At 51.6% G+C, this 25776-nt stretch overlaps 13 protein-coding genes across 13 annotated transcripts; 7 read left to right on the forward strand and 6 right to left on the reverse strand.

Annotated features, from left to right (window-relative positions):
* Window positions 1-412: 412 nt before the first annotated feature.
* ASPVEDRAFT_676961 (fungal specific transcription factor domain-containing protein) lies at window positions 413-3582 on the reverse strand. The gene is made up of 13 exons (XM_040815959.1): window positions 3065-3582; window positions 2784-3019; window positions 2473-2731; window positions 2404-2426; window positions 2285-2357; window positions 2109-2230; window positions 1950-2063; window positions 1831-1899; window positions 1642-1783; window positions 1443-1586; window positions 1323-1394; window positions 690-1268; window positions 413-621 (listed from the first exon to the last, which is right to left on the reverse strand). The coding sequence occupies exons 1-13, from the start codon at window positions 3128-3130 to the stop codon at window positions 562-564; spliced, it is 1959 nt and encodes a 652-aa protein (XP_040668217.1). The 5' UTR covers window positions 3131-3582; the 3' UTR covers window positions 413-561.
* Window positions 3583-4382: 800 nt separating this feature from the next.
* Window positions 4383-6288, forward strand: ASPVEDRAFT_132495 (flavin-containing monooxygenase; the record flags this gene model as incomplete). Its single annotated transcript, XM_040806921.1, has 3 exons — window positions 4383-4551; window positions 4601-5009; window positions 5061-6288. 3 exons carry the CDS (start codon window positions 4383-4385, stop codon window positions 6286-6288), a joined length of 1806 nt encoding a protein of 601 aa, XP_040668218.1.
* Window positions 6289-6656: 368 nt separating this feature from the next.
* ASPVEDRAFT_132190 (uncharacterized protein) lies at window positions 6657-7903 on the reverse strand (the record flags this gene model as incomplete). The annotated part of the gene is made up of 7 exons (XM_040806895.1): window positions 6657-6943; window positions 7009-7306; window positions 7359-7388; window positions 7443-7600; window positions 7648-7655; window positions 7707-7791; window positions 7843-7903. The coding sequence occupies 7 exons, from the start codon at window positions 7901-7903 to the stop codon at window positions 6657-6659; spliced, it is 927 nt and encodes a 308-aa protein (XP_040668219.1).
* A 206-nt stretch (window positions 7904-8109) lies between these two features.
* On the forward strand, window positions 8110-9545 carry ASPVEDRAFT_151102 (uncharacterized protein). The gene is made up of 4 exons (XM_040808258.1): window positions 8110-8444; window positions 8495-8535; window positions 8579-8891; window positions 8947-9545. The coding sequence occupies exons 1-4, from the start codon at window positions 8171-8173 to the stop codon at window positions 9477-9479; spliced, it is 1161 nt and encodes a 386-aa protein (XP_040668220.1). The 5' UTR covers window positions 8110-8170; the 3' UTR covers window positions 9480-9545.
* Window positions 9546-10319: 774 nt separating this feature from the next.
* On the forward strand, window positions 10320-12081 carry ASPVEDRAFT_133411 (sugar porter family MFS transporter; the record flags this gene model as incomplete). The annotated part of the gene is made up of 3 exons (XM_040807032.1): window positions 10320-10836; window positions 10897-11715; window positions 11774-12081. The coding sequence occupies 3 exons, from the start codon at window positions 10320-10322 to the stop codon at window positions 12079-12081; spliced, it is 1644 nt and encodes a 547-aa protein (XP_040668221.1).
* Window positions 12082-12195: 114 nt separating this feature from the next.
* ASPVEDRAFT_83957 (GNAT family N-acetyltransferase) lies at window positions 12196-12949 on the reverse strand (the record flags this gene model as incomplete). The annotated part of the gene is made up of 2 exons (XM_040817474.1): window positions 12196-12685; window positions 12762-12949. The coding sequence occupies 2 exons, from the start codon at window positions 12947-12949 to the stop codon at window positions 12196-12198; spliced, it is 678 nt and encodes a 225-aa protein (XP_040668222.1).
* A 194-nt stretch (window positions 12950-13143) lies between these two features.
* On the reverse strand, window positions 13144-14048 carry ASPVEDRAFT_53145 (uncharacterized protein; the record flags this gene model as incomplete). The annotated part of the gene is made up of 2 exons (XM_040814753.1): window positions 13144-13844; window positions 13910-14048. 2 exons carry the CDS (start codon window positions 14046-14048, stop codon window positions 13144-13146), a joined length of 840 nt encoding a protein of 279 aa, XP_040668223.1.
* Window positions 14049-15334: 1286 nt separating this feature from the next.
* ASPVEDRAFT_131977 (uncharacterized protein) lies at window positions 15335-15662 on the forward strand (the record flags this gene model as incomplete). Its single annotated transcript, XM_040806880.1, has 3 exons — window positions 15335-15481; window positions 15535-15581; window positions 15641-15662. 3 exons carry the CDS (start codon window positions 15335-15337, stop codon window positions 15660-15662), a joined length of 216 nt encoding a protein of 71 aa, XP_040668224.1.
* Window positions 15663-15827: 165 nt separating this feature from the next.
* Window positions 15828-17134, reverse strand: ASPVEDRAFT_132113 (uncharacterized protein; the record flags this gene model as incomplete). Its single annotated transcript, XM_040806886.1, has 5 exons — window positions 15828-16349; window positions 16415-16476; window positions 16533-16634; window positions 16688-16799; window positions 16850-17134. The coding sequence occupies 5 exons, from the start codon at window positions 17132-17134 to the stop codon at window positions 15828-15830; spliced, it is 1083 nt and encodes a 360-aa protein (XP_040668225.1).
* A 268-nt stretch (window positions 17135-17402) lies between these two features.
* Window positions 17403-19601, reverse strand: ASPVEDRAFT_131972 (uncharacterized protein; the record flags this gene model as incomplete). The annotated part of the gene is made up of 3 exons (XM_040806879.1): window positions 17403-19159; window positions 19207-19244; window positions 19291-19601. The coding sequence occupies 3 exons, from the start codon at window positions 19599-19601 to the stop codon at window positions 17403-17405; spliced, it is 2106 nt and encodes a 701-aa protein (XP_040668226.1).
* Window positions 19602-19768: 167 nt separating this feature from the next.
* Window positions 19769-21115, forward strand: ASPVEDRAFT_53149 (putative exopolyphosphatase; the record flags this gene model as incomplete). Its single annotated transcript, XM_040814754.1, has 1 exon — window positions 19769-21115. The coding sequence occupies one exon, from the start codon at window positions 19769-19771 to the stop codon at window positions 21113-21115; it is 1347 nt and encodes a 448-aa protein (XP_040668227.1).
* Window positions 21116-22877: 1762 nt separating this feature from the next.
* ASPVEDRAFT_132096 (uncharacterized protein) lies at window positions 22878-23750 on the forward strand (the record flags this gene model as incomplete). Its single annotated transcript, XM_040806885.1, has 1 exon — window positions 22878-23750. The coding sequence occupies one exon, from the start codon at window positions 22878-22880 to the stop codon at window positions 23748-23750; it is 873 nt and encodes a 290-aa protein (XP_040668228.1).
* A 288-nt stretch (window positions 23751-24038) lies between these two features.
* On the forward strand, window positions 24039-25714 carry ASPVEDRAFT_888468 (uncharacterized protein; the record flags this gene model as incomplete). Its single annotated transcript, XM_040818433.1, has 4 exons — window positions 24039-24172; window positions 24222-24966; window positions 25007-25420; window positions 25471-25714. The coding sequence occupies 4 exons, from the start codon at window positions 24039-24041 to the stop codon at window positions 25654-25656; spliced, it is 1479 nt and encodes a 492-aa protein (XP_040668229.1). The 3' UTR covers window positions 25657-25714.
* Between the last annotated feature and the right edge of the window lie 62 nt (window positions 25715-25776).

Raw genomic sequence — 25776 nt, forward strand, 5'->3', positions numbered from 1 at the left:
AAACTATCTCTTGATTTCACATCCTTGCCGGTATCAAGAAATAGCTTTACCACTGTCTCATGGCCAATGCAGCAAATGCCAGTGATGTAAGGCCATTAAGACCTTTGATATCGATCTCTTTTTCAAACCCCTCCGCAAGCAATAAATTGAAGATATGTGCTTACCCCAAACATGATACATGTAACATCCCGAGAATTATTGCTGGCGTGGTATTTCCGAGTAGTTTGAAAATATGTTCCCTCAGATTTCGCCGCATACACTAAAGCGAATAATCCTGAATCGGAGAGTAATAGCCTTCATCTTCGGAATACTCTTCATGCAAGAGCAGGCTATATTCATGGTCGGATATCTGTTTTTACCCAATACTCCAAGGGAAAAGCATGTCAAGCAAATAGAGGCCATTGTCTCATGAGTCTCAGCAAAATATTCGCGTTCGTCCTCCTTGAAGTACTCTTGCGCTGTATAACGGACTAGTAGGATAATATTACCCCTTTGTCAACGGTAAGAAGACCAGCACAGATCGAAAGAAGGTATATTGACGTGTTCATAACTTAGGACGAGCTATTCATGAGGCGGCCCGAATATATCCTGCAGGAGCATTGGATCCCAAAACTCATTAAGCTGGATCCATGGCAAGTCAGTACAGGAAGATGGCAAATATCTCAAAATGAAACAGGCGGAAAACCTACAAAGCCATCAGTCGAGTCAGGCGTCACCCACGGGAACGATGAGCTGGGCATTGTCAGCCCCGGAGACCCGATGTCACCACCAACAGCAGCACCACCACCACCATGAGACCCCTCGACGCGAGTACCGCCTGGAGACGGATTAGGAATACTCGTGATATGAGATCCGTTGGGCGTCGGGGCGAAGTGAATAGTCCGGATCGTTTTATGATTCTGGCCGGCGCGCTCGATGAGTCTGGTCCGCCAGCCGAGAAGCTCGACGTCTTCACTTTCTTCTCGTTCTTCGCGGCTTCGGTGTCTGTCTGAATTATGGTCATGGTCATTATCTTGCTGGGAATTGTTGTTGTTAGTATGTTGTTGTGGAGTTGATGCTTTAGAGATCTTGGATGAGGCCCTGGCGCGGAGTTTCATGAGCCATTGTAGATTGCGGTTGTAGCGGGGGGTGTTTGCGCCGTTTCGGATTAGGGATGTGAAGAGATTGATGGCGGCATCGATCTGGCTTAGCACAAAGGTGCCCATGGGATTGCTTGGGTCGCGCAGGACTAATGTCCCTAGGCATAGGGCTGAGCCGAAGACGTGATACTAGGGAGTATGAGATTACTTCTCCTTATCTGAGAGAACAGTGCAGTTGCTTACCCAAAAGTTCCATTGCCTTGTACTAACAGCAGGAAAGCGAGTATGGATGTCGTTGACAATGGCGATAATCATCTAGACATGTTAGGCTGCTGCTGTGGGATGATGAGTGGATAGGCTTACTGCACAACGTTCTATAACAGTCAGAAATGACGGTGCGTATACAGACTTGACACGGTCATCTATTTCTTCGTAGAGCGCTTTAGCATAATACGGCCGATGGAGGTTAATTATTGTCTCGGAAATATTGAGCGCAAGATTCGATTGCTAACCAAGTCAACTTGATTCCAAGGGTGGCAGGGGACAGGACAGAGAGACACACCTGGAAAGAAATGGTCATTGACCGCCGTGATGGTTCTGGGGATGCTGCAATGGCAGCTTCGAACTGAGGGTACCGAGAGGGCATTGACAGCAACGCGGTTCGGCATCGAAGGGAGAAGGGAAGATTGCGTTCGAATTCGCAGCTATACAGAGTCAGTTTGCGAAAGAGTCTTGATAGTTGAGACCTTACAGTCTGACGTCTAGACCGATGACATCGGAATACGCGGGCTTGCGCACTTTCATCGCCATGTTGAGAATCCTATATGAAATTAGCTACTGCATGCTGCAAGTCTAGCTTGGGGTACACACTCGGACGACAACTGAGAAAGTTCAAACCGGAGAATAGAATAACTCTTCTCCCCGCTAGCATTCGGCGGCTCAGACGGAAACACGACATCGCAGTGGTCGGGATTGACAGCACACCTTGTTGACTTAGTTAAGCTCTATAATGTATGAAGGGGGGCATACGGTCTTGAAAAGCAATGGGCCTGGAAAGTATCGGCGGCATTGCACTCCCAGAAGACCTTGCGTCTTTCCTCGACCACATCGTGTGGCAGATTCCAACAGGCACCATCTCGATGCATGCCCATCTATGTAACGAATCAGTTTGATGTTGATGCCACAAGAATATTAGTAGTGCCTACTGCCTGCACTAAGCGCATCACCAAGCCCCAGAGCGGCCAGGCAATGTCACCGCGTTCGCCCTTGTCTAACTGCCTATTCATATGTAAGCGACGAAGAAGCTCTGAGTCAGGTTACACACAGATGCATATGCGCCATTAGATGCTAGATACATTAGCGCAGGATCAGCACAAGAGTCTCGAAAACTCACCAGTGTTTGGAGTCCGGCGACCATGTTATTTGATAAAAAGTTGCCCTCGACCAAAGCGCGTTCCGAAAGGTGTAGCCAGTCCTCGGCAGACGGGTCATAGTTGGGCATCTCGATATTGTACAAGGTACCTTGAGCCATGATGATGAAAACGAGGGCAATTTCTTGAGGATTGACGCGGGGTGACAATGTGCCCCCTTCTGACAGTTTATAGACACGATTAAATGTCTTTTCGAACATGGGTTTGGGAGCAACATCATGACTGCATTTCGTTAGTGGTCCATTGGCATCACATCTAAAAGATAGACACCCACTGCCAAGCACAATAGCGATAGTACGACTCAGCTAGTGTCCAGGCCTCTTCCCTGGGAGGCAGATGAGAAAGCAAGTCCTGGGTACTAGTACCGGCCGCTGACGTGCTGAACGGAAAAGCAATGGCGGCAGTGCCAAAGGTTGGATGGCTGGCCTGAAGGGAGGCTGCCGACTGAGGTACTTTCGGAGAGGGAGGACGAGTGGCCGAAGGTGAGTCCGTTACGATTTGCGTTTCCGACTGGGGCTACTTAGCACTGAGCGCCGTTAACAGCAGGAAACATACATCTTTCAACCATTCACTGCCTGCTGTAGGACCGAGATACTTGGATCGACCCCCACTGCCCAGCATCAACGTGCCGTGAGAGCCGCTCTGCTCGTTGACACCGCCAGGGTGGAAGCTGCTTCCGCTTGGATTGCTGTGCCAGGACCCAGAAACTCTGTCTGAGGGCAGCAAGGGGTGACTTTGGACGGTCTCCGGCTGACGTCCGGGAGTGAGAAAGGAAATACCTTCAAACTCGTCTGGGTTTTCATTATGTATAGGAGTATGGCCTGAACCATGCCGAAACCCCTGGGGCGATACAATTGCCTGTGCATTAAACTGACTTTGGGACGGATCATGCTGATGCGGTAGCTGTCCTTGCTCTACCGGCTGGTGCCTGACATCAAGAGGAGGTGAGCTGCTAGGAAGATGTTGGGTAGGAGGTCGCGGCTGTAGAGCTCGTCCAGCGTCTCGAGGCTGACTAGCACTCACATCGGATGCTCTCCTTTAAGACCAACTTAGCTCAATTCATACTAATTATGACGGAGAACAAACCGAGGAGGTGTCTCGTTGGTCGTAACCTTTGTGCAGAATTCAATGCGGTGGCGCCGGACACAGTTCGAGCACGGCACTGAGACATATGTGTTCAGCTTGTATAGTTCAAGCCAGTGGCTGCATAAGGCGTGACTAACCCTCCCGATCACATTTCATCTTCAGACGACGACATTCTACATATCGAATGTCAGTCCGTTGCCCTTGCGTCTACGCTGCAGCTGCATGTAGACTCACCTGCACAGCTGTGAGAAGGACGTTGTCTTCGCTGCTTCTTGCGGGGTCTCGGGCCCTCGCCAGCACCGCCAGCCCCATCACCATGCGGACGGTCAGCGACACTGTCCGATGGAGTCGATTGGCCCGGTCGTGGTCTGATAGCCATCATACGATTCGACTCATCGTCCATGAGCAAACGCGGGGGATCGGAGATGATGAGAGAGACAACGGGGTGGAGTCCGGGGAATTGGGGCGTTTATCTCCGGTCACGTGCAACACCCTACCCTAAGCCCGGATTGGTCATACCATCCCGGGATTAGGGCCGATGAATCGGACATAACAAACATGAGGGGTGGTCGAGCTCGAGTCTCTGAAAAAGAGGACGCTGCACTCGAGATGGAGGAGGGGAACAATCCTCTAACATCTTTACTTTGTATCTTCAAGAATGGCTCCAGGACTCGTTGACACCCTCCCGCCTGCCGTCCCTGGCCCCGTCGACACGGGCAGCCTCAAGGCTCAAGTCGCTGTCAACGAAGTGGGCAGTTCGGACAAGCCTCCTGTTGCTGATGACTTTATGTACGACTTCAAGTATAATCACGCTCTTCCCACTTCAGATGTCCTTGCAGTGGAGGTTCCTGCCGACTGTGATGCTCAAAAGTCAGCCGAGGGCATCGTGGCCCTCCTCTCCGAGGCCATGGGGACTGGCAATGCGCGCGCATTCACAGACTTGTTTTTAGAATATGGTGAGTTCTTTTCAAATGAAAGCCGTGGACACCTCTAACTCCTACGCAGGTGTCTGGCGCGACAAGTTATCGTTCACCTGGGACTACCGCACCTTCAACTTCCAGCCCGCGATCTTGAAGGCCGCCAGCGACCTCTTCCCCCAAACCAGGGCGTCTAATTTCCAGTTCCTCACGCCGGAACCGACCATTTCCCGACCATACTCGGACTTCTCGCAGCTGCAGTTTATAGTATCCTTTGAAACAGGACTTGTTTTGGCATCGGCTGTCATCAACGCGGTGCTCACAAAGGAGGGCTGGAAGATCTATACCATGCACACGGTTGCAGAAACCTTGAAGCAATTCCCTGAGGTCCCTCCAGCTGATGGCCATATGACTGGTCTCATTGGTTGGGAGAAGCAGAGAGCCAAAGATGTCGATGCTGCTGATCCGGAGGTTCTGATTATCGGCGGTGGCCAAAAGTGAGTCTTCATATATCTTGGTCGTTTATCTACATCTACTGACTTTAATAGTGGACTTGCGCTAGCTGCTCGATGTAGGGCACTTGGTATGAACAGTCTTATTATCGAGCGTAATGAGTCTGTTGGTGATATCTGGAAGAAGCGTTACGAGTATCTATCGCTGCACTTCCCCCACTGGGCTGATGACCTGCCATATGTCCCATACCCTAAACAGTGGCCTACATACACACCCGCCTACAAACAAGGCCTCTACATGGAATGGTACGCCTCAGCGCTAGAGCTGAACATCTGGGCCAAATCGTCAATCGTCAAAGCCGAACAAGACGCCCAAAACAACTGGACCATCGTGGTTAACAAAGAAGGCAAAGAAACCCGAACCCTGCACCCCAGCCAGGTAGTCATGGCCACCTCCCTCTGTGGCGTCCCCATGACGCCCAATATCCCCGGCATGTCCGACTTCAAAGGCACAATCCGCCACTCAACCACCCACGACAGCTCCCGCGACTTCATCGGCAAAAAGGTCTGCGTAGTCGGCACCTCCTCCTCCGGATTCGACACAGCCTTCGACTGTTCCCGGCGCGGAATCGACGTAACCCTCCTCCAGCGCTCCCCAACCTACATCATGTCCCTCACGCACTCCGTCCCCCGCACAATCGGCAACTACGCACCAGACGCCCACGGCAACAGACCCAGCCACGAGGAGCAAGACCGTCTCTTCTTCGCCACCCCCACAGGACCAGGCGAGGAACTCGCCCGGCGCAATGCCAAAGCCCTAGAAGACCTCGACCGGCCGCTCCTGGACGCACTTCACGCCCGCGGTCTCCGCACCTGGCGCGGCCAGCGCGGCACAGGCGGCGCAACGCTCGGCCAGACGAGGAACGGCGGGTTCTATTTCGATGCTGGTGCGTGCGAGCACATAATCAACGGGAAAATTAAGGTAGAACCGGGCTATATCGAGCGGTTCTCGTCCGACAGTAACAAGGTTCTCCTGAATGGGGGTCGGGAGCGTGAATTCGACCTCGTGGTTTTTGCGACAGGGTTCTCGAATACGATTGACTCGGTGCGTACGACGCTTGGAGATAGCATTGCGGACCGGTGTGGTCCGATTTGGGGTATTGATGAAGAGGGCGAGTTCAAGACTGCGTATCGTGAGACGGGCGTGGAGGGGCTTTGGCTTATGGTGGGTTATCTTCCGTATACGCGGTTCCATTCGAAGTTGCTTGCGATGCGGTTGAAGGCGCTGATGGAGGGTGTTTCGCCGGCGCCGTATAAAGAGTAGACTGGTAGATTCAATGCATTTGAAATTTCACGATCTGTGGTGCTAGAGTAACTTAGTATAACCTGCAAAGCCTGGTGCCCTAGGTTCCTTGCAGCGCAAATTCAAGCCCTTCAGTCTGATTTGGGCCTGCTCAAATGAATTAGAACTTTCCCAACGCGAGCTACTCGTCCCACTGTGCTGGCTCTTTAGCGTTTCGTCAAGTAAAATTTGAGTAAGAGACAGTCAATAATGAGTGTACTTCCAGTTAAGAACTGCGAACTGTGCTCTGAAAATACCAGATATGCTGGCACTATAATGGTGACTACCGTGCAATATTGTTGATAATACTATTGTCAGGAACTTTTTATATTGTATAATCTAATAAACTCCTACGCCTTGACAGGTCCATACCAATCTGCAAAACCCAGATCAAACCCCCACAGAGGCGTGTTGATGCGCTTCGCCTTACCCTTCGCAGCAAGACCATCAAGCACAGCCAGATCCTCCTTAGAAAGATCAACCACCTCCTTGTTACTGACAATGCGTTTCTCCGTCACCGACTTCGGAAGCACAACGACGCCTTTGTTGACATGGTAGCTGATGAGGACCGTCGCAGCCGAAACGCCACTCTTGTCTGCAATCTGCTGGATCTCAGGGTCTGACATGATAGGGGCTCCTATAGACAGTTAAAACACAGCCAATAAGCAAATACAATAGTAGATAACTATGGATATTGCATACCAGTAGACCCAAGCGGCGAATACGCCTCAAGCAAGATCCCTAAATCCTCACAATACCGCTTTAACTCATGCTGAGGCAAGAAAGGGTGCAGTTCAACCTGGTTCACAGCCGGAACGACAGTCCATTTCTTGCGCAGTTCTTCCAGATACGGGATGGACCAGTTTGCGACGCCAATGGCCTTGGCTTTGCCGGACTTGTAGACCTCTTCCATCTGCCGCCAGGTTTCGTTCTGGTCCCAGGATCGGTCGACGGAGCGGCTGCCGTCGGGGTTTGTGGGGAGTAGATCGCTTGTTGCGTTCTGGGGTGGTCAGTTCAAGGTTTTATACAGCGTGGAGGTTTAGATAGAGTACCGGGACGAGGCGAACGGGCCAGTGGATGAGCTGTGATACTGTCAGTTCTAAGTGATATACATGTAGTAGATCTTTATGACTTACATAGAGATCAAGATAATCGGTCCCCAACGCATCAAGAGTCTTCTGCAGACCCTCCTTGACGTTGGGCTGGTGCGTATTCCATAGTTTGCTGGTGATGAATATTTCTTCCCGGGGCACGCCGCTGTCCCTGATGCCCTGGCCGACCTCGTTTTCGTTTCCTGGAACAGTTAGAAAGACCAGAGAGTATTAGGTCAGTACAGCTCACCATAAATCCTGCATATTGTTAGCGGGCTCAGATGCTTGGTAGTGCGAAGGCAGGCTTACAGTGCAGCATCAATGTGTCGGTATCCATTTTTAAGAGCAAAGGCCACGGCCTTTGTTACCTCTCCAGGCTCGGATTTCCATGTTCCTGCACTGTATCAGTAATTATATATACACAGTAGACGAATCTGGGACGCACCGAGACCAACGGCGGGGATCAGAGCGCCGGTGTTGAGCTTGAAGTGTGTTGGGGGAGACATCATTAATTTCTTTGGAGAGGTAAACAAGATGAGATGAAATAGAGACAATCAGTGATTTATCAAAATATTTGTCTACTGCTATGATGTCAGGAGATCGGACGAAAGCAGTCGGAACAACCCCGATCGGGCGAAGTTGCAGTTATCCCCGACTGCAATCCTTGCAGCCGACCCCGGTCCGTCTCTACTTAGAACACGCTAATCTATCGCTCCCCTTAGTATACACGCCTATCCATCCAGGTACTCCCTAGTATACAGCCGAAATCAACCATGAGCTACAAGCTTCTCGTATCTGGCGAGCGGGCCAACTTCACCACGCTCGCACTCGACGTGGACAAGAAGGAGCTGCGCCTTCTCGCCAATTACCCAGCCCCCCACAATGCTTCCTGGGTTGAGCCATGCAAGTCGCAAGGGAGCACTGACCGTCTAATCGGGCTTTCCGAAGGCGAGGAGGCTGGTCTGCTGTATACATTCGAAGTTGACCACGAACGCGAGGCGTGTCGGATTACCAGCCAGCAGCCGACCCTGGGGGCTCCGGGTCACTGTAAGTGTTGAAGTATTATTGCTGTAATGGTGCTAACATCGTTAAAATAGTTATTACACTGCGCGATGGTTCTGCCTTTGCGCTCGCTACTGTGAGTCACTCGAAGCCTTGATTATCTCTGCTAACAGCGTCAGTATCTGGGAGGCTCCATTGCATTATATCCCATCAAAATCAACGAAAACACGCCATTTCTGTCAGAATCTCCACGAACAGAAGTCCTACCAGATTTCCCCTACAAATCCGTTGTACATGGTCCCAACGAAGGACGCCAGCGCCAGTGCCACCCACACCAGATCCTCGAAGACCAGCGGGGGATGCTCTATGCTCCGGACCTGGGAGCAGACCGAGTCTGGATCTTGCACCGCAACAGAACAAACCTTGAAATTTGTGGCTGGCTGCAGTGTCCACCGGGGACGGGGCCTCGACATGCCGTGCTAAGCCCGGATGGTACGCCTTCTGCTATCCACAGTTACGACATGAAGTCCGCTAATCGAATGTATAGAAACAATTATCTATGTCATCGGCGAGCTCTCGCATACAGTAATTGCCTTTGATCTATCGTCTACCCCCGCGGAAGGTATCTCGCCCATCGACGGCTTCGCACAGAACATTATACCTCCAAGCGTCAATTCAAACCATCAATTCATGATGGATTCCGCGGAGATCTGTCTACATCCGAGGATACCAAACGTCCTCTACGTTAGCAACAGGTGGGAGAGACACATTGCTCAGCGAGAGCCTCATCTCCAAGACGTTCCCAAGGAACTGCCTCCGGGAGACAGTGTTGCTGTCATCCTACTTTCAGAAAACGGCAGGAAAGTAGAGACTGTTAACCACGTGAGGACTAATGTCGATGTTATCCGGGGTATGCGGCTTAGTGATGATGGGAGGTATGTTGTGGTTACTGGCCAGGAGGGTGGTGGAGTTGAGGTCTACGAGATCAGTGGGCAGAGAGGAGATGTATGGACGCTTGTTGCTGGGCTGAGAGACGGCGGGGCCTTGGAAAGTGGGATTAAGCATGCTGTTTGGTTGTAGACAGAAGTTACTTTAGGTCCCGATTATGGAGAGTATAAGCTGCCAATAGATTTGTCTTGTCTCGTCCGATCTATCTTTATTTAAGTCCGGTGGCAGAGAGTTATGTCCGATGTATACAACGACCCCCACGGTCTGTCCATACCGGCTCTATACACTGGTTCTTTAGAGACAAGAGAACTCTAGGATATACCGTAAACAGGAAATATAGCTGTTCCTTTCTGTATAGCGTAGCACTTCCGAGGAGCGAACTCCCATTCCCTCTAATACCACCAGGGCAATCAGCACAGTGCCAGAGTATTGGCTAGCTCTCACCGGCTTTTCGGGGCAAGACAGACAGGAACAAGCCGGTAAAACCCCGGGTCCATTCGGTGCATCCCACGTCCGGGATGCTGGCTTCCCGTGCCTGTAGCCGAGCTGAAGATATCTACATAGTATCTTTTGACCATAAAGGGTGTTCCTCATTACATGATTCTAAGCTCAAGATAGCTCTATCTCATAGTGTTCATACTATACAGAGAAGAACTGTCTACCATTGCAAAATCTCAAGTCGATAAATGGAGAGGCTGCATAGGATATCCCGACTGTGGGCCATCACAAATGCCTCATGGCAGCCACGTCTCCAATCTCCACGCAGGTTCCGTCATCCACTCTCTCCATGGGGACCCCAAGTCCGACTTCTACCTCTTACCCGGCTAGGGCAAGGATTTACCGTAATGCGTTAGATTCAGCGTAAGAGATGGACAACGGAGACTACTGTATAAGTACCAAGGATGCCCCCTATTCCGACATACCTCTACCGTTCAAGATATCCTCTTTAATCATACTTCCCTTACAATACAAATGGCTAAGCCGGATTCCCTCAAGGAAGACGCAATCGAGGCTGACCTCCAAGGCACCTCGCAACATGCCGAAGACATGACCGCAGACCGGGAGCCCTACGGCCCCCCAGGTCTTCAGGGTCTGCTGCAGAACCCCTTTGTCCTGCTCTGCGCAGCCTGCTCAGCACTCGGCGGTCTCGTCTTCGGCTACGACCAAGGTGTCGTGTCCGTCACTCTGGTCATGAGCCAGTTCCTCGACGTGTTTCCGCGGATCAGCGGTCCGGGCTCTGGATTCTGGAAGGGTCTCCTGACGGCAATGCTGGAACTTGGTGCTTTGATCGGTGCCTTCAACCAGGGCTGGATTGCAGATAAGATTTCCCGCCGGTACTCGATTCTGGTTGCCGTGGGGGTCTTCACTGTGGGATCTATCCTGCAGACTGCCGCCGTCGAGTATGGCATGCTGACCTTTGCTCGCTTCTTGGGCGGCGTGGGCGTGGGCATGTTATCCATGGTGGCGCCGGTTTATATTGCTGAAATCAGTGCGCTCCCCACACCTATACCAATATAATATAACAGGCATCGAACTGATTATCCTCCAGGCCCCCCCGAATGCCGCGGCACCCTCCTCGTCCTCCAAGAACTAAGCATCGCATTCGGCATCGTCATCGCCTACTGGACAACCTTCGGCACACGCTACATGGCCGGCGAATGGGCCTGGCGCCTCCCCTTCCTCCTCCAAATGGTCCCCGGCTTCATCCTCGCCACAGGGGTAATCTTCCTCCCCTTCTCGCCGCGCTGGCTCGCGTCCAAAGACCGCAACAATGAAGCCCTGCAAAGCCTCAGCCGCCTCCGCCGCCTCCCAGCCACCGACAGACGCGTCCGCCAGGAATACATGGACATCCAAGCCGAAGTGCGCTTCCACCGGCAAATCAGCGCGGAGAAACACCCTACCCTCCAGGGCGAGGGCACGAAAGATGCACTCCTCCTCGAGCTTGCGTCGTGGGCGGACTGTTTCGGGAAGAACTGCTGGCGGCGCACGCATATTGCCATTCTGGTCCCGTTCTTCCAGCAGTTTGTTGGCGTGAATGCGCTGATTTATTACTCGCCGACGCTTTTTGAGACGATGGGGTTTGATCTGGATATCCAGCTCATCATGTCCGGTGTGTTGAACACGTTGCAGCTGTTCGGCGTGATAGGGACTATCTGGACGATGGATACGCTGGGTCGGCGCAAACTGCTCTTCGCCGGGTCTGTGGCCATGGCGATTTCCCATATCATCATTGCTGTTCTAGTCGGGCTGTATAGTTCGAACTGGGCCGCGCATCAGACTCAGGGGTGGGTTAGTGCGGCGTTTTTGCTTGTTTATATGGTTGCCTTTGGGTCTACCTGGGGCCCTGTTGGTTGGGCTTTGCCGTCTGGTGCGTCTACTCAATCCAAATCCAACAATAAGTTCAATATAACTAATATCATGTGTAGAGATATTCCCCTCCTCCCTGCGTGCGAAAGGGGTTGCAATTGCGAACTGCTCCAACTGGCTCAACAACTTCATTATCGGGCTGATTACGCCACCTCTGGTCCAGGACACCGGGTACGGGGCGTATGTGTTTTTCGCGGTCTTTTGCATTCTCTCTGGGGTGTGGAGTTTCTTTTTCGTGCCGGAGACGAAGGGGCGGACGCTGGAGCAGATGGATCATGTTTTCAAGGATAGTTCGACGCTGGATGAGAGGGCGCGGAGACGGGCTATTGAGGTGGAGTTACTGGGGGAGTATGCTGAGGGGAGGTGAGCTGAAGCTATGGTGATGAGTTATAGATGTATATTAGGGCTAGACAGTCATTTTGATGAAGAAATCCCGTCCATACTCACTATTGAACTATGAAACTAAAACGGTACTAATAAGCTACAGCCCAATCGCATCTTCGTCCAACTTGGACAGGTATATCCCCGGGTTTTTCAACTCAAACAAAGACTTTTCATCCCTCGAAAGGAGTAGATCTTGGTATCGCTCAAACCCACATTTTTCGAGAACCCTCCTACCCGCACCGTTAGAGTAGTCACTCCAAGCAAACAGCTTCTCCGGCGTTGCTGTTCCATCCGGATTGATTTTGACTCTCGGCAGTTTACACCACGCATCAACGCACGCTCTCACTGCCTCGGTGGCGAGGCCACGGTTCCAGGTACTGGGGTGAGTCGAGAACTCTAGGGTTGGGGCTGGGCAGAGGGCGCTGACTCCCACCGTACCAATGACTTTCTCGATTGGGTCGTCGACGAGGAGAATGGCGAAGAAGAATTGCCGATGCCAGGTTCCGGATGCGTCTGGGGTTGTAAAGATTGTTTTCCTTATGCACTCTCGTGATTCCTCTACGTCTTTGTGTGGCTTTTCGGAACTGCTATATGGGGAGGTCCTTTGTTAGTAAACGAGCGAAAAATCCAATAAAGCTGCGGAGGAGGGATTGGCAAGATTACAAAAAATCGGCGACGGTTCGTAGACGTCGATACTCGAAGATGTCGTCGGCGTCTGACAATGCCAGAGGACGGAGGATGAGATGTTTGGTGCGGATGGTGCCTGCAGTGGCAGGGAGGATGACGACTGGGGGCTGGGAAGGATAAGGAAACATTGGAAATCCGAAGGTTGCCGTGCCTACCGAATCCATTATTTGTATTAGACAGTGGAGTATTGTAAGTGATATAATAAGATCAAGACAGCGAATGGTGGATTCAGAATAGCTAAAGAACTGGTGGAGGAAATGCCCAATATAATAGATATGGTGCTCCTTCCACTTGCAGTACATTGGCCTGCTCTTTCCTTTCCCAAGATTACTACATAGAATTACCATCTTAAGAAAAGTCACAAACTCGACTGATTCCACGAAGCCACCGACTGCATCATAGCCGCCATCTCTTTCGCCTCAGTAGGGACACGCGGAAGGCTATGTATAGCACTATGCTTGAAGGACCTCCGACTTTTCGCCTCACAGAACAATCCACAGAGAGCAGAAGTCTGCTGCATGAATACTGGGTCATGGTTACTACAAGCATGCAGCGTCGGGATGGCAAGGCGCGCTTTATACACATCCGGATGCACAGCGCATGGAATCTCAGGTATCGGCCGATCGGTAAAGTAAGTATCCGACTGTCCATGGATTTCCTTCGTGATAGCCAAGCTCTTCACAAGCATGAGGGCTGCATCGCGGGAGGGCTCGGGGAGTTTCTCTATCTCATCGGGGTTGCCAGAGCGTAGACGGCTGAGGTCCTCAGCGGACAATGAGCCGTACATACGCTGAATATAGGCCGGGTCGGTTGAGAGGATGGGTGGCGTCGAACAAAAGATTCCAAATTGAACTGGAAGTGGCTTTTCGGGGTGTAGGGCTGCCTGCTCGAGGAGGTAGGCGGCGATTACAGCTGAGCCCTGGCTGAAGCCGAAGACGCCATCGAATGGCCCTTCATCTGTGAATGTTTGGTGGATAAGACCAAAAGATGCCCTGAAAGACGCTGGACCGAAATCAAAAGACCAGCTGAGATAGGGGCCTGGGAAGATGTCGGCGACGCCTGTAGACGTGTTATTTCCGACCATGGCAGTCATTTCCCAATAATGGCAAGTATGATATACTTACCTGGAACAGGCGGGGTCTCTGCATTGCCAGCCAAGAAGTAGAATTCCCAGCTGGGATCGCAGTGTTTGATCAGTGCTGACATCTGGCGTTTCATGATCGCTGGGTTCGTTCCCCAGCCATGGAGACAGAGGATGCGCATTTTGTGGAACTGACGGTCTGCTTGCAGCTATTACTACCCACGTATTACTATCGAGTGGATAAACGGTGGATTCATTGAAGAAGTGCGAAGAGCTGAACTTCTCCTCATCTCATCAGCCGCATGATCATGCAGCAGGCTCTAGCCAGTATTGGTTTAGCTGTGCTGCACAAGGCTGTGAAGCTACAAATGGAGAATTATCATATTAACTTCCGTCAATAATTAGAGAGCTTGGGTTGTACCAGACATAGGCCTAATACTGTTAGAAGACGGGGACAAATCTCCAATAATACCGCCCACCGCAATAAGGGACTATCCGAATTTATTCAAGTCTATGGCCGTGAACAATGACGGGATGTAAGGTGCTGTCCGATATAAACCCGTCCGGCTATACACTCTGAGGGCTAGAAATCTCGAATAAGTGCACCAAGACAAGATTCAAGTCGATTCCCACGCTCGGTCCTGCTCACATAGCGCCACCTGCAGGGGGCTACTTGCTTCGACTTCCTCCATTGAAGCAAGGAGAAGATCTTCCCCGGATTCCAACCTCAACACTTTCAGCTTCGTGTTCAACAAGACTGGAGAGGCAGAATCAGTATTCTAACTGCAGTATTCAGCTGAAAATTGAGATGCTGTTTGACTACAGGGCAGTCGACAGAAAGGTCCAGGAATACTGACTGGGAAATATTCGTTGATCTAATTGACAATCTGAAGAAGACGCCTTGCATACACGACGCCAAGTACGAATACTGCGGAATCTGAAACCCAGCCTGCAAGGGAGCAGAAAAAGGCTGACGACGTCTACACGAAGATTTCCATATGGACACCATGTGTAGGAGCGATCAACATTCCTGGATATAATCCACCACGAGGGGGCTCGAGCATACCGTCTGATGAGGGCTATACGAGCCACAAGGTTTACCCCCAGATTCTTGCAGTGCTATTCCTGGCTGCATTCCACGGCTTGCAGATCTTCAGTGCCCAGAATATTAACCCATTGACATAGTTGCAGCTAGAATGTGTAGACTTGGCACCTTGTATACATCTCGATCAACATCGTATTCTCATCCACATCTCGATCAAGGGATACGCAAGACATGCGATGGAATACGAGTCCAGCATGAATACTGCATCCCTTGACGTCGTTATTTCTATCTTTATCTCTTTCAATGGCTTGGAAAGAATATAAATACCCCCTCGACACCCGTCCATCATCATCAACAGCCCATCAACAAGCAACCATCTACTCATACAAATATCCTACTTAAGACCAAACCTTCACCATCAAAATGCAATTCTCCACCATCGTCCTCAGCGTCGTCGCTCTCTTCGGCTCCATGGCCTTCGCCGCCCCCACTGAGAAGATCCTTGAAACCCGCAGCTCCTGCCAGGTCGGGGACATCTTTGACGCTGGTGATGCCGCTTGCAGTGCATCTGTATGTTCTCTCTTATACTAGGAATAATGAGAAGCTTGCTAATATATGTACAGTGCCTTAAAAACGGAACCTACCACGGCGGTTACTGCAATGAGAAAAAGTAGGACTTCTTCCTGGTATACCTGATTCTTTGGCTATGGATACTGACTGGCTGTCTAGGGTCTGCATTTGCACTCACTAGATTGGGCATATGTGGAATTTTGGGTGGATTTAGATTGACGGAGATGGAAGGTGTGTGGTATCAGGGTTGGAGGTATCGGCTTTGGAGTGGAAGTGATTGTTTGATTTTTATGTATTGGATTTAAATAAATTGACACTCGTTTGGATTGAATAAAAATACTGCCATTTAAGCCTTCATAATAGGAACCCCCTCCTCATCAAAATAAACCGGCACCCCATTCCTAAACGAAAACTGCAACGCCGTCGCAATCTTCGCCGCCTCATACGCATCCTCCGGAGTACAAGTCAACTCCGCGCCATCAAGCACCGCCCCCGCAAACTCATTCAAATCATTGATAAACGACTTATCATAGAGCACAAACGCATCAGGCGTCGTCGCTGCCCGCACCCCATGCGCGTCCCTCACCTCGACCCGGTCAATCGTCGAGTTTCCGTTAATAACAGCGTGGCCCTTTGTCCCGCAGACGCGCGTCATCCCCTCGAACCCGTTCGTGAGTGTACGGCCCAGATGCGTAGTTAGCACTTTACCGTTGGCGAACTCGACGAGCCCCCAGCCGTTGTCGCAGTCGCCGTATTTGGAGAGTTCGCTGTAGACGGCTTGTTGGCCCATGGCGATGACGCGGTGCACTTGCTTTTTGGGGTTGGGGAGGTTGGATTTTACGTCGAGGAAGTATCTCCCGATGTCGATCTGCGAATTTTGTCAGTTTTCTTTTCTTTTCTTTCTTTCTGCTTGGGGATGGTGTTAAAACTGACATCGTGGACGCCCATGTCGACGAATATGCCGCCAGATTGAGCAGAGAAGGTGACGAAGAAGCCTGCCCTTATTAGTTCGGGTTCTAGATACTGTGCTGTGCATTATGTGGAAGGCTACCTGTAGGGTCTTGCTGATCAAGACAGGAGGTTTCAATTGCATGAATCTCACCCAGGGAGTTGCTTTGGATCATCTGCTTCGCATTGCGGTACGATTCATCATCTGCCTGGTCAGAACAGGTACAGGTACACAATGATATCCCTGAGATTACTTACATCGGCGACAGAAAGGAACCAAGAACTTGAGGTTCGGCTTGGACGCGGCCTTGGCCAGAACCTCCTTGGTGGTAATGACATCGACCGAGATTGGCTTTTCGCACATAACATGCTAGACATCGTCAGAATGAAGGCTTCATATAGTAATATACTTAGACTCACCAGTCCAAAGTCAAGAGCTTTGATAATCAGAGGCGCATGGGTAGCGGTAGCGGTGGAAATGAGAACGGCTTCAGCGCCGCTATTCTTCATGCAGTCTTCTGGGTCTGCGAAGAACCTGACGGTGGATGGGAGATTATCCCTCGCCCATTCTTCGCTACCGGGCTTTGTGTCGCAGGCAGCGATGAACTCGATGCGAGGCTGCTGGAAGGCGATGATGCGGGCACGGATGGCACCTAGGCGGCCGAGGCCGATCAGGGCGAGCTTTAGGCGGGGTTGAGTGGTCATTGTGGTTGTGAGGATGAATAGAGTATGGGGATTGAATTAGAGGAAGTCCATGGCTTCTTTACGGTACTGTTATGAGGCTTCTAGATCTGGATGCTTTGGTCCGATGTCTTGATGTTAAGTCCGATGTGGGGATGAATTTTGTCCGATCACTCTGTATCGGGTTTTCGCATCGGACATGCCCCGACATTGGAGAGTAGAGACGGAACGATAATAATGGAACAATGGAATAATGGAATAAGGGAAGAAAGGCCTGAGTCAGAATATACCGCTAGTCGCCCTGAACTACAGACCCCATCATTAATGCCTCTACCAGGGTCCCTTCCGGAATGCGGCCCTTTCCTGGCTGGAGAACCAGGAGAGAATTAGCACTGGCCAGGCTACCTACCCGTGAGCTACGTTGTCCTACACCCTCTGCGCCTGTACTTGTCGCGTAAAGCCGTCCGTCTTTCCGCGACGCCGTGACGATAGCTCGATGGTACTCAGTGCGCTTTGGATCGACCGGGAACGGGTGCGTTAAGGTTACCGCTACAAGAGGCAGTCCGAACGACGGAGTGAGCCCTAAAGCGGCCTGCTTCTGACCAAGTCCCAGGAGTTTGTGCAGGGACGGCAGGACAAAGAGATTGAGGGTGACGAGTGCCGAGGCGGGGTTCCCAGGGAGTGAGAAGACGAGCCTGGAGCTGCGTTCCTGTTGTCCCTGTGTAGAGGAGGTTGGCTTGAATGGCACTGTAGCAAAGGTGGTTGGCTTTCCGGGCTTCATAGAGACACGGCCAAAATGGATTGTGCCGCCGAGATTGCGCTCAATGGTGGGTTTGAGCAAGTCGAGCTCCCCCATTGAAACTCCACCTGTAGTGATGATCACGTCAACGCTGGTGTTGGACTTTCCAACTCCGCGTAGAGCATTCCGAAGGCTTTCTTCGAGCTCACCGACTGGGGTATCGCGGGCGATTCCTAGGTCGACCGCCGGGATACCCCATGATTTCAGGCAGGACAATATCGAAGGCCGATTAGAGTCTCGGATCTGGCCTCCCTGAAGTGATCTGGGATCATCGTGCTCGACTAACTCATCGCCTGTACTCAAGACTCCCACAGTGGGCTTTCTGAATACTTTGACGGATTTTGTTCCTGTGGCGGCCAGGAGACCGATCTCACCACCAACAGAGGTGATCAGGTCGCCTCGTTGGAGAATCTTAGATCCAAGTGAAACGTCGCTACCTGGTTGGCGAACGTTCTCGTTGGGCTTGATTTCTCCAGTGAGGATCTCTATGGTGGCTTCCTCCGTACCATCAGGGGTTGAAGATGCCAGCAGGGTATCTTCGACCATGACAACCGCATTGGCGTTGGGCGGGAGAGGAGCACCCGTCGTTATACGGGCGATGTTGCCAGGCTCAAGCGGTGCCAGGACGCCACCTTCATTGGCGTGAGTAATCGACGCCACTGGGAAAACTCCCTTTGTAGTTTGTCCGTCGGATGGAGACTCGGGGGCTATCACAGCATATCCGTCGACAATACTTGCGAGATATGCTGGTACTGCCTCGGCTGCGTAAACATCTTCCGCGATAACGTACCCAACCAAGTCGATATTCACGGGAACCTCGACCACCTCTGGATCCGGTGTTTGAGCCGAAATTAGTTTCAGTGCATCGTCTACGGAAAGCATTGGATACGGTGACTCGCGATACCGTCGGTTTGCCCCTGCTGTGGGGTCATTTGATCGGCGTTCTGAAGGTGTAGTATGTGCCCTAGGGACAGTATGTCCATGGCCATGACCGTGACTGTGGGAGTGATCGTGATGATGGTGGTGATGATCGTTCTGCGGCTGAGACTTGACTCCGGCTTCAGCCTCGAGCTTTTTCACCCCTCCGGCGTGGAGTGTTCTTGAGTCTGCACCAGCGGCTTGGGTGCATGCATGGGGTAGCAGCTTGATGACGGCTTCAAGGTTCTCCTTTGCACCTTTGGGGGAGCCAGGTAGTGTAATGACTAGTGATTTATTCCTAGTCCCGGCAACAGGCCGTGCCATCATAGCAACTGTACCGGTTAGCTGGGCATTTTCAAAGCAGAGCAAGTGAACGTACAAGGTGTGACCTTCAGTGACGAGGCGATCATTCCATGCCTGAGTATAATTAGTATCAAACAACATAACTAGTCAATGTACATACACAAGACCAGGCGCTTGGCGATGGAGGAGAGGCGTCACTGCCTCGGGCGTGTTATCCTTGACGGCAAAGCCGGTTCCACCGCTAATGAGGATCAAATTGACTACATCAGGCCCATCAGTCCACTCGCACACGGTACGTTGGATCTGGAGAATATCGTCCGGCACTATTTTGGTGACCGGCTGGTCCCAGTTGTTTACCCCCGCAGCTGCGAAGACATCGTTTAAGGTCCCGACGACCTTGTCCGATGAGGGATCTTGCGACGCAGTATCCGAGACCACCAGAATGGCAGCCTTCAACTGCTGGCCCGCCATTTTGTTGAGATAAGAAGTCAACAGACAGCCTGGAGAGGAGAATGGCAGGAGGAGGCGGGGACAGCCGGGTCTGGTTGTTCCGGATTCCGACCCCTCACTGTGTTGTCCGCATTTCTTGACGACGACGATAACATCGCGTGAAGACACGTCCAACGACGCCATTGACCATGCGGATTCCTCTCCCCGAGTACAGTCTAAACCAGTTTATCCATACAGCACTCCATAACCACCGCCTCTTCGCTTCGGGTGTAGTATCGCGCTCGGACTCGCCGATATACGTCATCGGTAACCCCTCCGCCGACCTCGACTCGATCGTCTCCGCCCTTGTATACTCATATTTCGCGAATAAGCGTGTGCCGCACGACTGCCCCAGACATCATGTCCCAGTGATAAATCTCGACAATGTCTCTGCCGGCGCCGAGCTGCGCAGGCTGCGTCCTGAGTTGTTCAAAGCGCTTGAACTATCCCAGCGGGATGCGGGGAAGAACTTGGAGGATGGTTTTCTGACGGTGGCTGATTTTATAAAACATTTGAAAACGGGCGACCCAAGCCGTCAGCTTCAAGCCGACTCGGTTCTGGTGGATTGGAACGCATTGCCTATACGCTCTACGGATGCGGGGCGAGGGTCGCTACCCGGCCTGGATGTCGAGTTCAACGTTCTAGGCTGCATTGACCATCATGTCGATGAGGGATTTCTTCCGGCTATTGCCGATACGCAACCTAATCGTGTCACGCCCGCCGGGTCATGTACATCGCTCGTCATCTCAGAACTGGAGAAAATGCGACTCTGGGAGAAGTCGGATGCAGCTTCTGCACACGAAGAGGAAGTAGCAAAGCTTGCTTTGAGTCCAGTTCTCATCGATACAGCAAATCTCACGTCAAAGGATAAGGTCACCAAGTTTGATACCTTGGCGTACGATTACCTTCTTCCTAAAGCAAGGACTACTGAAGCTTCCTGGGATACCGACAAGTTCTACTCTGAAGTCCACGAAACAAAACAAAACAGCCTGGAGCTGCTCACCGTAGACGAAATACTCGGCCGAGACTATAAGGAGTGGGCTGAGCAACCTACTCGACAGACAGATCAATCCCCACTGAAAATCGGCATTTGCTCCATGGTCAAGTCTTTGCCCTGGGTGGTTCGAAAGGCAGGCGACCCACAGGCCTTCCTCAACTGTTTGGAAGCGTTTGCCGCAGATCGCAAGCTGGATGTTGTCGCTGTCATGACCGCCTTCAGCGCCTCGACGGACGGCCAGTTCTCTCGGGAGCTCCTTGTCTATGGACGTAACAGTCGCGGTGTAGATTCACTCCAAAATTTCGTCTCTGATGCAAGCTCAGAACTGGGATTAGAGACATGGTACTCACTTGACGGGAATGACCTTGCGCAGGACATAAAGGAGACGCTTGTTGCTCGTGACGAGGGTGTATGGACGCGTGCCTGGGTCCAAACGAACATTGCGAAGAGCCGGAAACAGGTTGCCCCGCTGATCAGAGGAGCAGCTGCCTCCCTCTGAGATTTGGTCAATAGTCATGGAAGAAAGTCTCCGTAACGGTACGCACCCAGTATTGGGATTCGAAGACAAGCATCCAGGGGAGACGATTCGCATCGCGGCAATTTCGGCTTCCCATAAATGGTCATGTTGTGTCATGTCTATCGTTGATCCAACACCCTTCTTCGGCCGTTCCAAGTTAGGTGACGTTTAACGCATTGGACGATGCCACCCATATGTAGACTATCCGACTGCAGCTTGAAGTCATATCTCACCTTTTCGAGTTCACCATTCAGTATTGCCTTCAATCTTCGAACGGGCTTGCTGCCAAAACTAGATATGTGCCTCACATAGCCTTCATTATCAACAGCTACCTACCGAACAACTCATTCCAACATTCCGTAGCTGGACTAAGGTCCCGATTTAACCCCGACCCGAAGATCACCCGCTTCCCACATCTGAAACCGAAAAGGCAACTACAAACCGAGGGATCACGGCGAGAGGCTTGCGAGCCGTTTTTTGTGTCAATAGCCTGCGAGTTTAACGGGTGGATCCGTTGGAATTTGGAATCTCGTGGCCAAAGACCAATGACTCGTGAGAGCTTGAACGAGTGAAATGCACCTTCTATATCCGGCTGCAACTTGTCCCGAGGAGCATTAAACCAATATCGCGCAATGAGGCCAGCTGAGCGTTGCTGGACGATGCGCGGCAGGGATCCCCTGGATGCTCGACCCATCGCTGCGGTTCGTCCAATCCAGTGATCATCACGCCGAGAAGTGAGATCCTTAAGTGGTTCACTCTTTGTACAGATTCCAGCTGGATTGCCACTTCTAGTAACCGGAATATGCGGAAATGAACCGCCTCTCCTAGCAATTGCGGCACAGCTGGACTCGTGGGCTGGAGGCTGATCCGGAATGGAATCAAGCAATCAGTCTCAAAGGAGGGATGGCGATGAGGCTTGCGGGCAGTCAAACAACCAAAGTGACGCTCGGCCAACCAGCTGTGATAGGACATAGGTCGCACGGCTTTGCGGTCCGCTCGAACTGACTGGATCAGCACGATGAAGTCAACAGATGGCAAAACGGGAGATCTGTGGAACGAACCGCAGCGCGAGGATAGGAGTGCACCGTGCACGATGCGCGGAACGCGCAGTTCCCTCCCCGATCGAGTCAGGATGACATCCTTGACAGGTCCAGGTCAGCTCTGGGTCGAAATTGAATATCTCGTGTGATTTGACAAATTCCAACAAGCCAACACGAGAACTGGCCACTCTGTAAGCTGCTTGGTCAGTTCGGGCCTTGGATTGTGGTGATCGGCCAATCCGAATGTGGCCACGATTCGAGTATTTGACTTTCTTTGTTCCCAGTTCCAGGCCGGCCATCGACCCCTGCGATTCAAATGAAATCTCGAGTATCTCTCGAGTCCGGCGGGACTGCTCATCCTGTGAGATGATCTTATTCTGTTCTAAGAGGGTAAAGGGGCTCTCATTTCAAGGGATTCTGCCAGCATCGGAAACGGCCGCCGAAACCTCGACGACAGCACGCGGCATCTTTGTTCACTCGACAAACAGCACAGGATGGACTTTTCAAGGATCGTGCATGAACCTGCATCTGGATGATCACAGCTTATTGAAGTCGATCAGCCGCTCCCAATATTGACTCGGCAGTGCTTGACGGCAACTGCGTTTGGGAGCCGCTGTTTTATACCCCCTCCATCCCGTGTCTGGTGTGGCTTCTGGCAATCAGACATCGCAAACATGGCCGTGCAGCAAGACACCGTATCTGAAATGCTCGACTTGCTGAGCGTTTCTTTACTCGCAGTCGCAGCATACAACACTTTGGAACTCCTGTTCTGGATATTCGACTTCTTCAAGCGCTGGAGGGGTCTCTATTTCTGGAGCATTCTGACCGCAACACTTTCCGTCGGCGCCTTCACGGTCGTCGTCGTTATTTCGACATTCCGAGACGTCCCTCCGATAGCTGTCGGTATCTGCATCGCCCTGGTATACCCCTGCATGCAGGTTACTGCGAACCTGGTTCTATACTCGCGCCTCCATCTAATCACGAAGAGCGGCACCCTCACTTTCACGCGCTGGCTTATCATTGTCAGCTGCATCGTTCTATACATCCCGTATATCACGATCCTGATTGGATTTTCATCTGGCGACAAACGATTCAACCGTGCTGAAGAGGTCAACGAACGGTACGCGGTCGCTGGTTCTATCTGCCGGGAACTTTTTATTTGCGGGGTATACATCTACGAATCCGTCAAACAGCTCAAGCCGATCATGATGATGAAGGGACACACAGGGCGCAAGGTCATGGTGCACCTGATCCTCGCCAATGGTGCAGTCGTCGCGCTCGACGCACTTATGCTGGCATCATTATTTTCCCATATACAGCATGTGGGCCAGCAGTATAACGGCATAGGGTTGCCTTTTAACTGCGCGTCGCAGAGTGTGAAGCTGAAGATTGAGTTTTCGATTTTGAACAAGCTGCTTGAGTTGCTTGGGACGCCTATGAATTCGCTTGACTGTCGCTCGCCGGGGCGGCTGAATGAGCAGGGCGATAGCCTGGTTGACATGATGCGGGAGAGTGCCGGGACGGGGTCAAGTTCGTTGGGGCCAAGCTCGCCGGGGATTCATCGTGAGCCTGTATAACCTTCTCTTTCTAGTTAATTCTTGTATATATGTGTAGATATGAAGACTGCACTGAACCCACATTATTATAATACACGCTGTAGACAATAAATTTCAAGATATACTGTTCAATTGCACGAAGTGAGGACCATCGATGTTGTGATTTGGAGTCGAGATGACCACCGTGCTGATGTTGATATGAGCCTATCACGGCGTGCAGCAGCGATGGTATAATTCTGACAGGTGTTGCGACATGTCACATATAAATAATCATTACATTCTCACTGTCAAAGAAAGCATACAGCAACCATGGAAAAGAACGCCATCTCTACTGTGCCTGTGCCTGTGCCGCCTGGGAATATAGACTCCCAGGTTGCCCAGGTCCTCCACACCGAGACCACGCCTGAAGAAGAGAAGAGGGTTCTCCGGAAGATCGACCTGCAGTAACTCTCCCATCCATATTTAAATTTCCACAAACTAATGAGTTAACAGTATAATCCCCGTCATGGGCCTCTGCTACATGCTACAATACATGGACAAAGTCACCCTCGGCTACGCCACGCAACTAAACCTGCAATCCGACCTGCACCTCCACGGCTCCGAATACAGCTGGTGCTCGTCCGTCTTCTACTTCGGGTATATGTTCTGGAGCTGGCCAAGCAGCTACATCTCCGTCCGCTTCCCGATAGGAAAGTACCTAGGGGTCTCCGTCGCGCTCTGGGGCGTGGTCCTGACAACACACGCCACATGTTCTAATTTCGGCGGCCTGCTGACCGCGCGGTTCCTTCTTGGTGTGACAGAGGCTGCGGTGGCGCCTGGATTCTCGCTTATCACGGGGATGTTCTATAAGACGCGTGAGCAGCCGAGTCGGATGGCGTTGTGGTTTCTGGGCAATGCCGTTGCGAATGTTGTCTCGGGGTTGATTGCTTATGGGATTGGGAGGATTGACTCGCATATTGCGGCGTGGAAATTGCTCTTTATTATCCTGGGGATTGTGACGGTTGCGTATGGGGTGTTTCTTGTGTTTGTGCTGCCGGATTCGCCGGCGAGGGCGTGGTTTTTGACGGATGCTGAGAGGAAGATTGCCCTTCATCGGACGGTGGAGAATCGGACGGGCGTTATGGATGAAGGCGAGTTTAGGGTTGAGCAGATGGTGGATGCGTTGACGGATCCCCAGGCCTGGTTGCTGGTGGGATACAGTGTTGCTCAGAATATCCCCAACGGGGGATTCAGTTCGGTAAAGATCCTTATACGTACTATAAAGATATAACTAACAGAACCAGTTCAGCAGCATCATCATCAACGGCTTCGGCTTCAGCGAGCTCAACTCGCTGCTCCTCTCAGCACCAGGGGGTCTTTTGCAGATTGCAGCCATCGGGGGTATCTGCTGGGCATCGACATACGTCAAGAAGAGCCGGATAATCACCATGATTGTGGTGATTCTGTTCGCACTCGTGGGTGTCATCCTGATGAACGCACTGCCCGATTCGAACCGCTGGGGCCGATGGGTTGGGATCTTCCTGCTGGGTCCCTTTGCAACGAGCATCCCGATCTCTCTGAGCCTGATTACGTCGAATGTAGGCGGATTCACGAAGAAGGCAACTGTCTCGGCGATGCTGTTCCTGGCTTATTGCACGGGGAATATCATTGGGCCTCAGCTGTTTCTGGATAGCGAGGCGCCGAAGTATACTGTAAGCACTACTGTATATCTCTTTACGTATACTGCGACTGACTACTGCAGACCGGCCTTAAAGGAGTCCTTGCTGGATTCGCTCTTGCAATATTCTTCCTGGTGCTGTTGTACATCTACTACGAGGTCGAGAACAGACGACGAGACAGGAAACACGGTCCAAGCAGTCCTGACGATACAGAGGAATTCCTGAACCTCACAGACAGACAGATACCGTCGTTTAGATATATACTGTAACAATAATATCCCCGATCGGAGCACAGTCCGATCTCCAACCCCGCACAAATATCACACCATATAATATCACTTCACATCTCCATCTATTTCCATCCTGAACACCTCTCTTTATTTATTCAA

The sequence above is a fragment of the Aspergillus versicolor genome (genome assembly GCF_001890125.1).
Source record: "Aspergillus versicolor CBS 583.65 unplaced genomic scaffold ASPVEscaffold_5, whole genome shotgun sequence".
In the NCBI taxonomy this organism is placed as follows: domain Eukaryota; kingdom Fungi; phylum Ascomycota; class Eurotiomycetes; order Eurotiales; family Aspergillaceae; genus Aspergillus; species Aspergillus versicolor.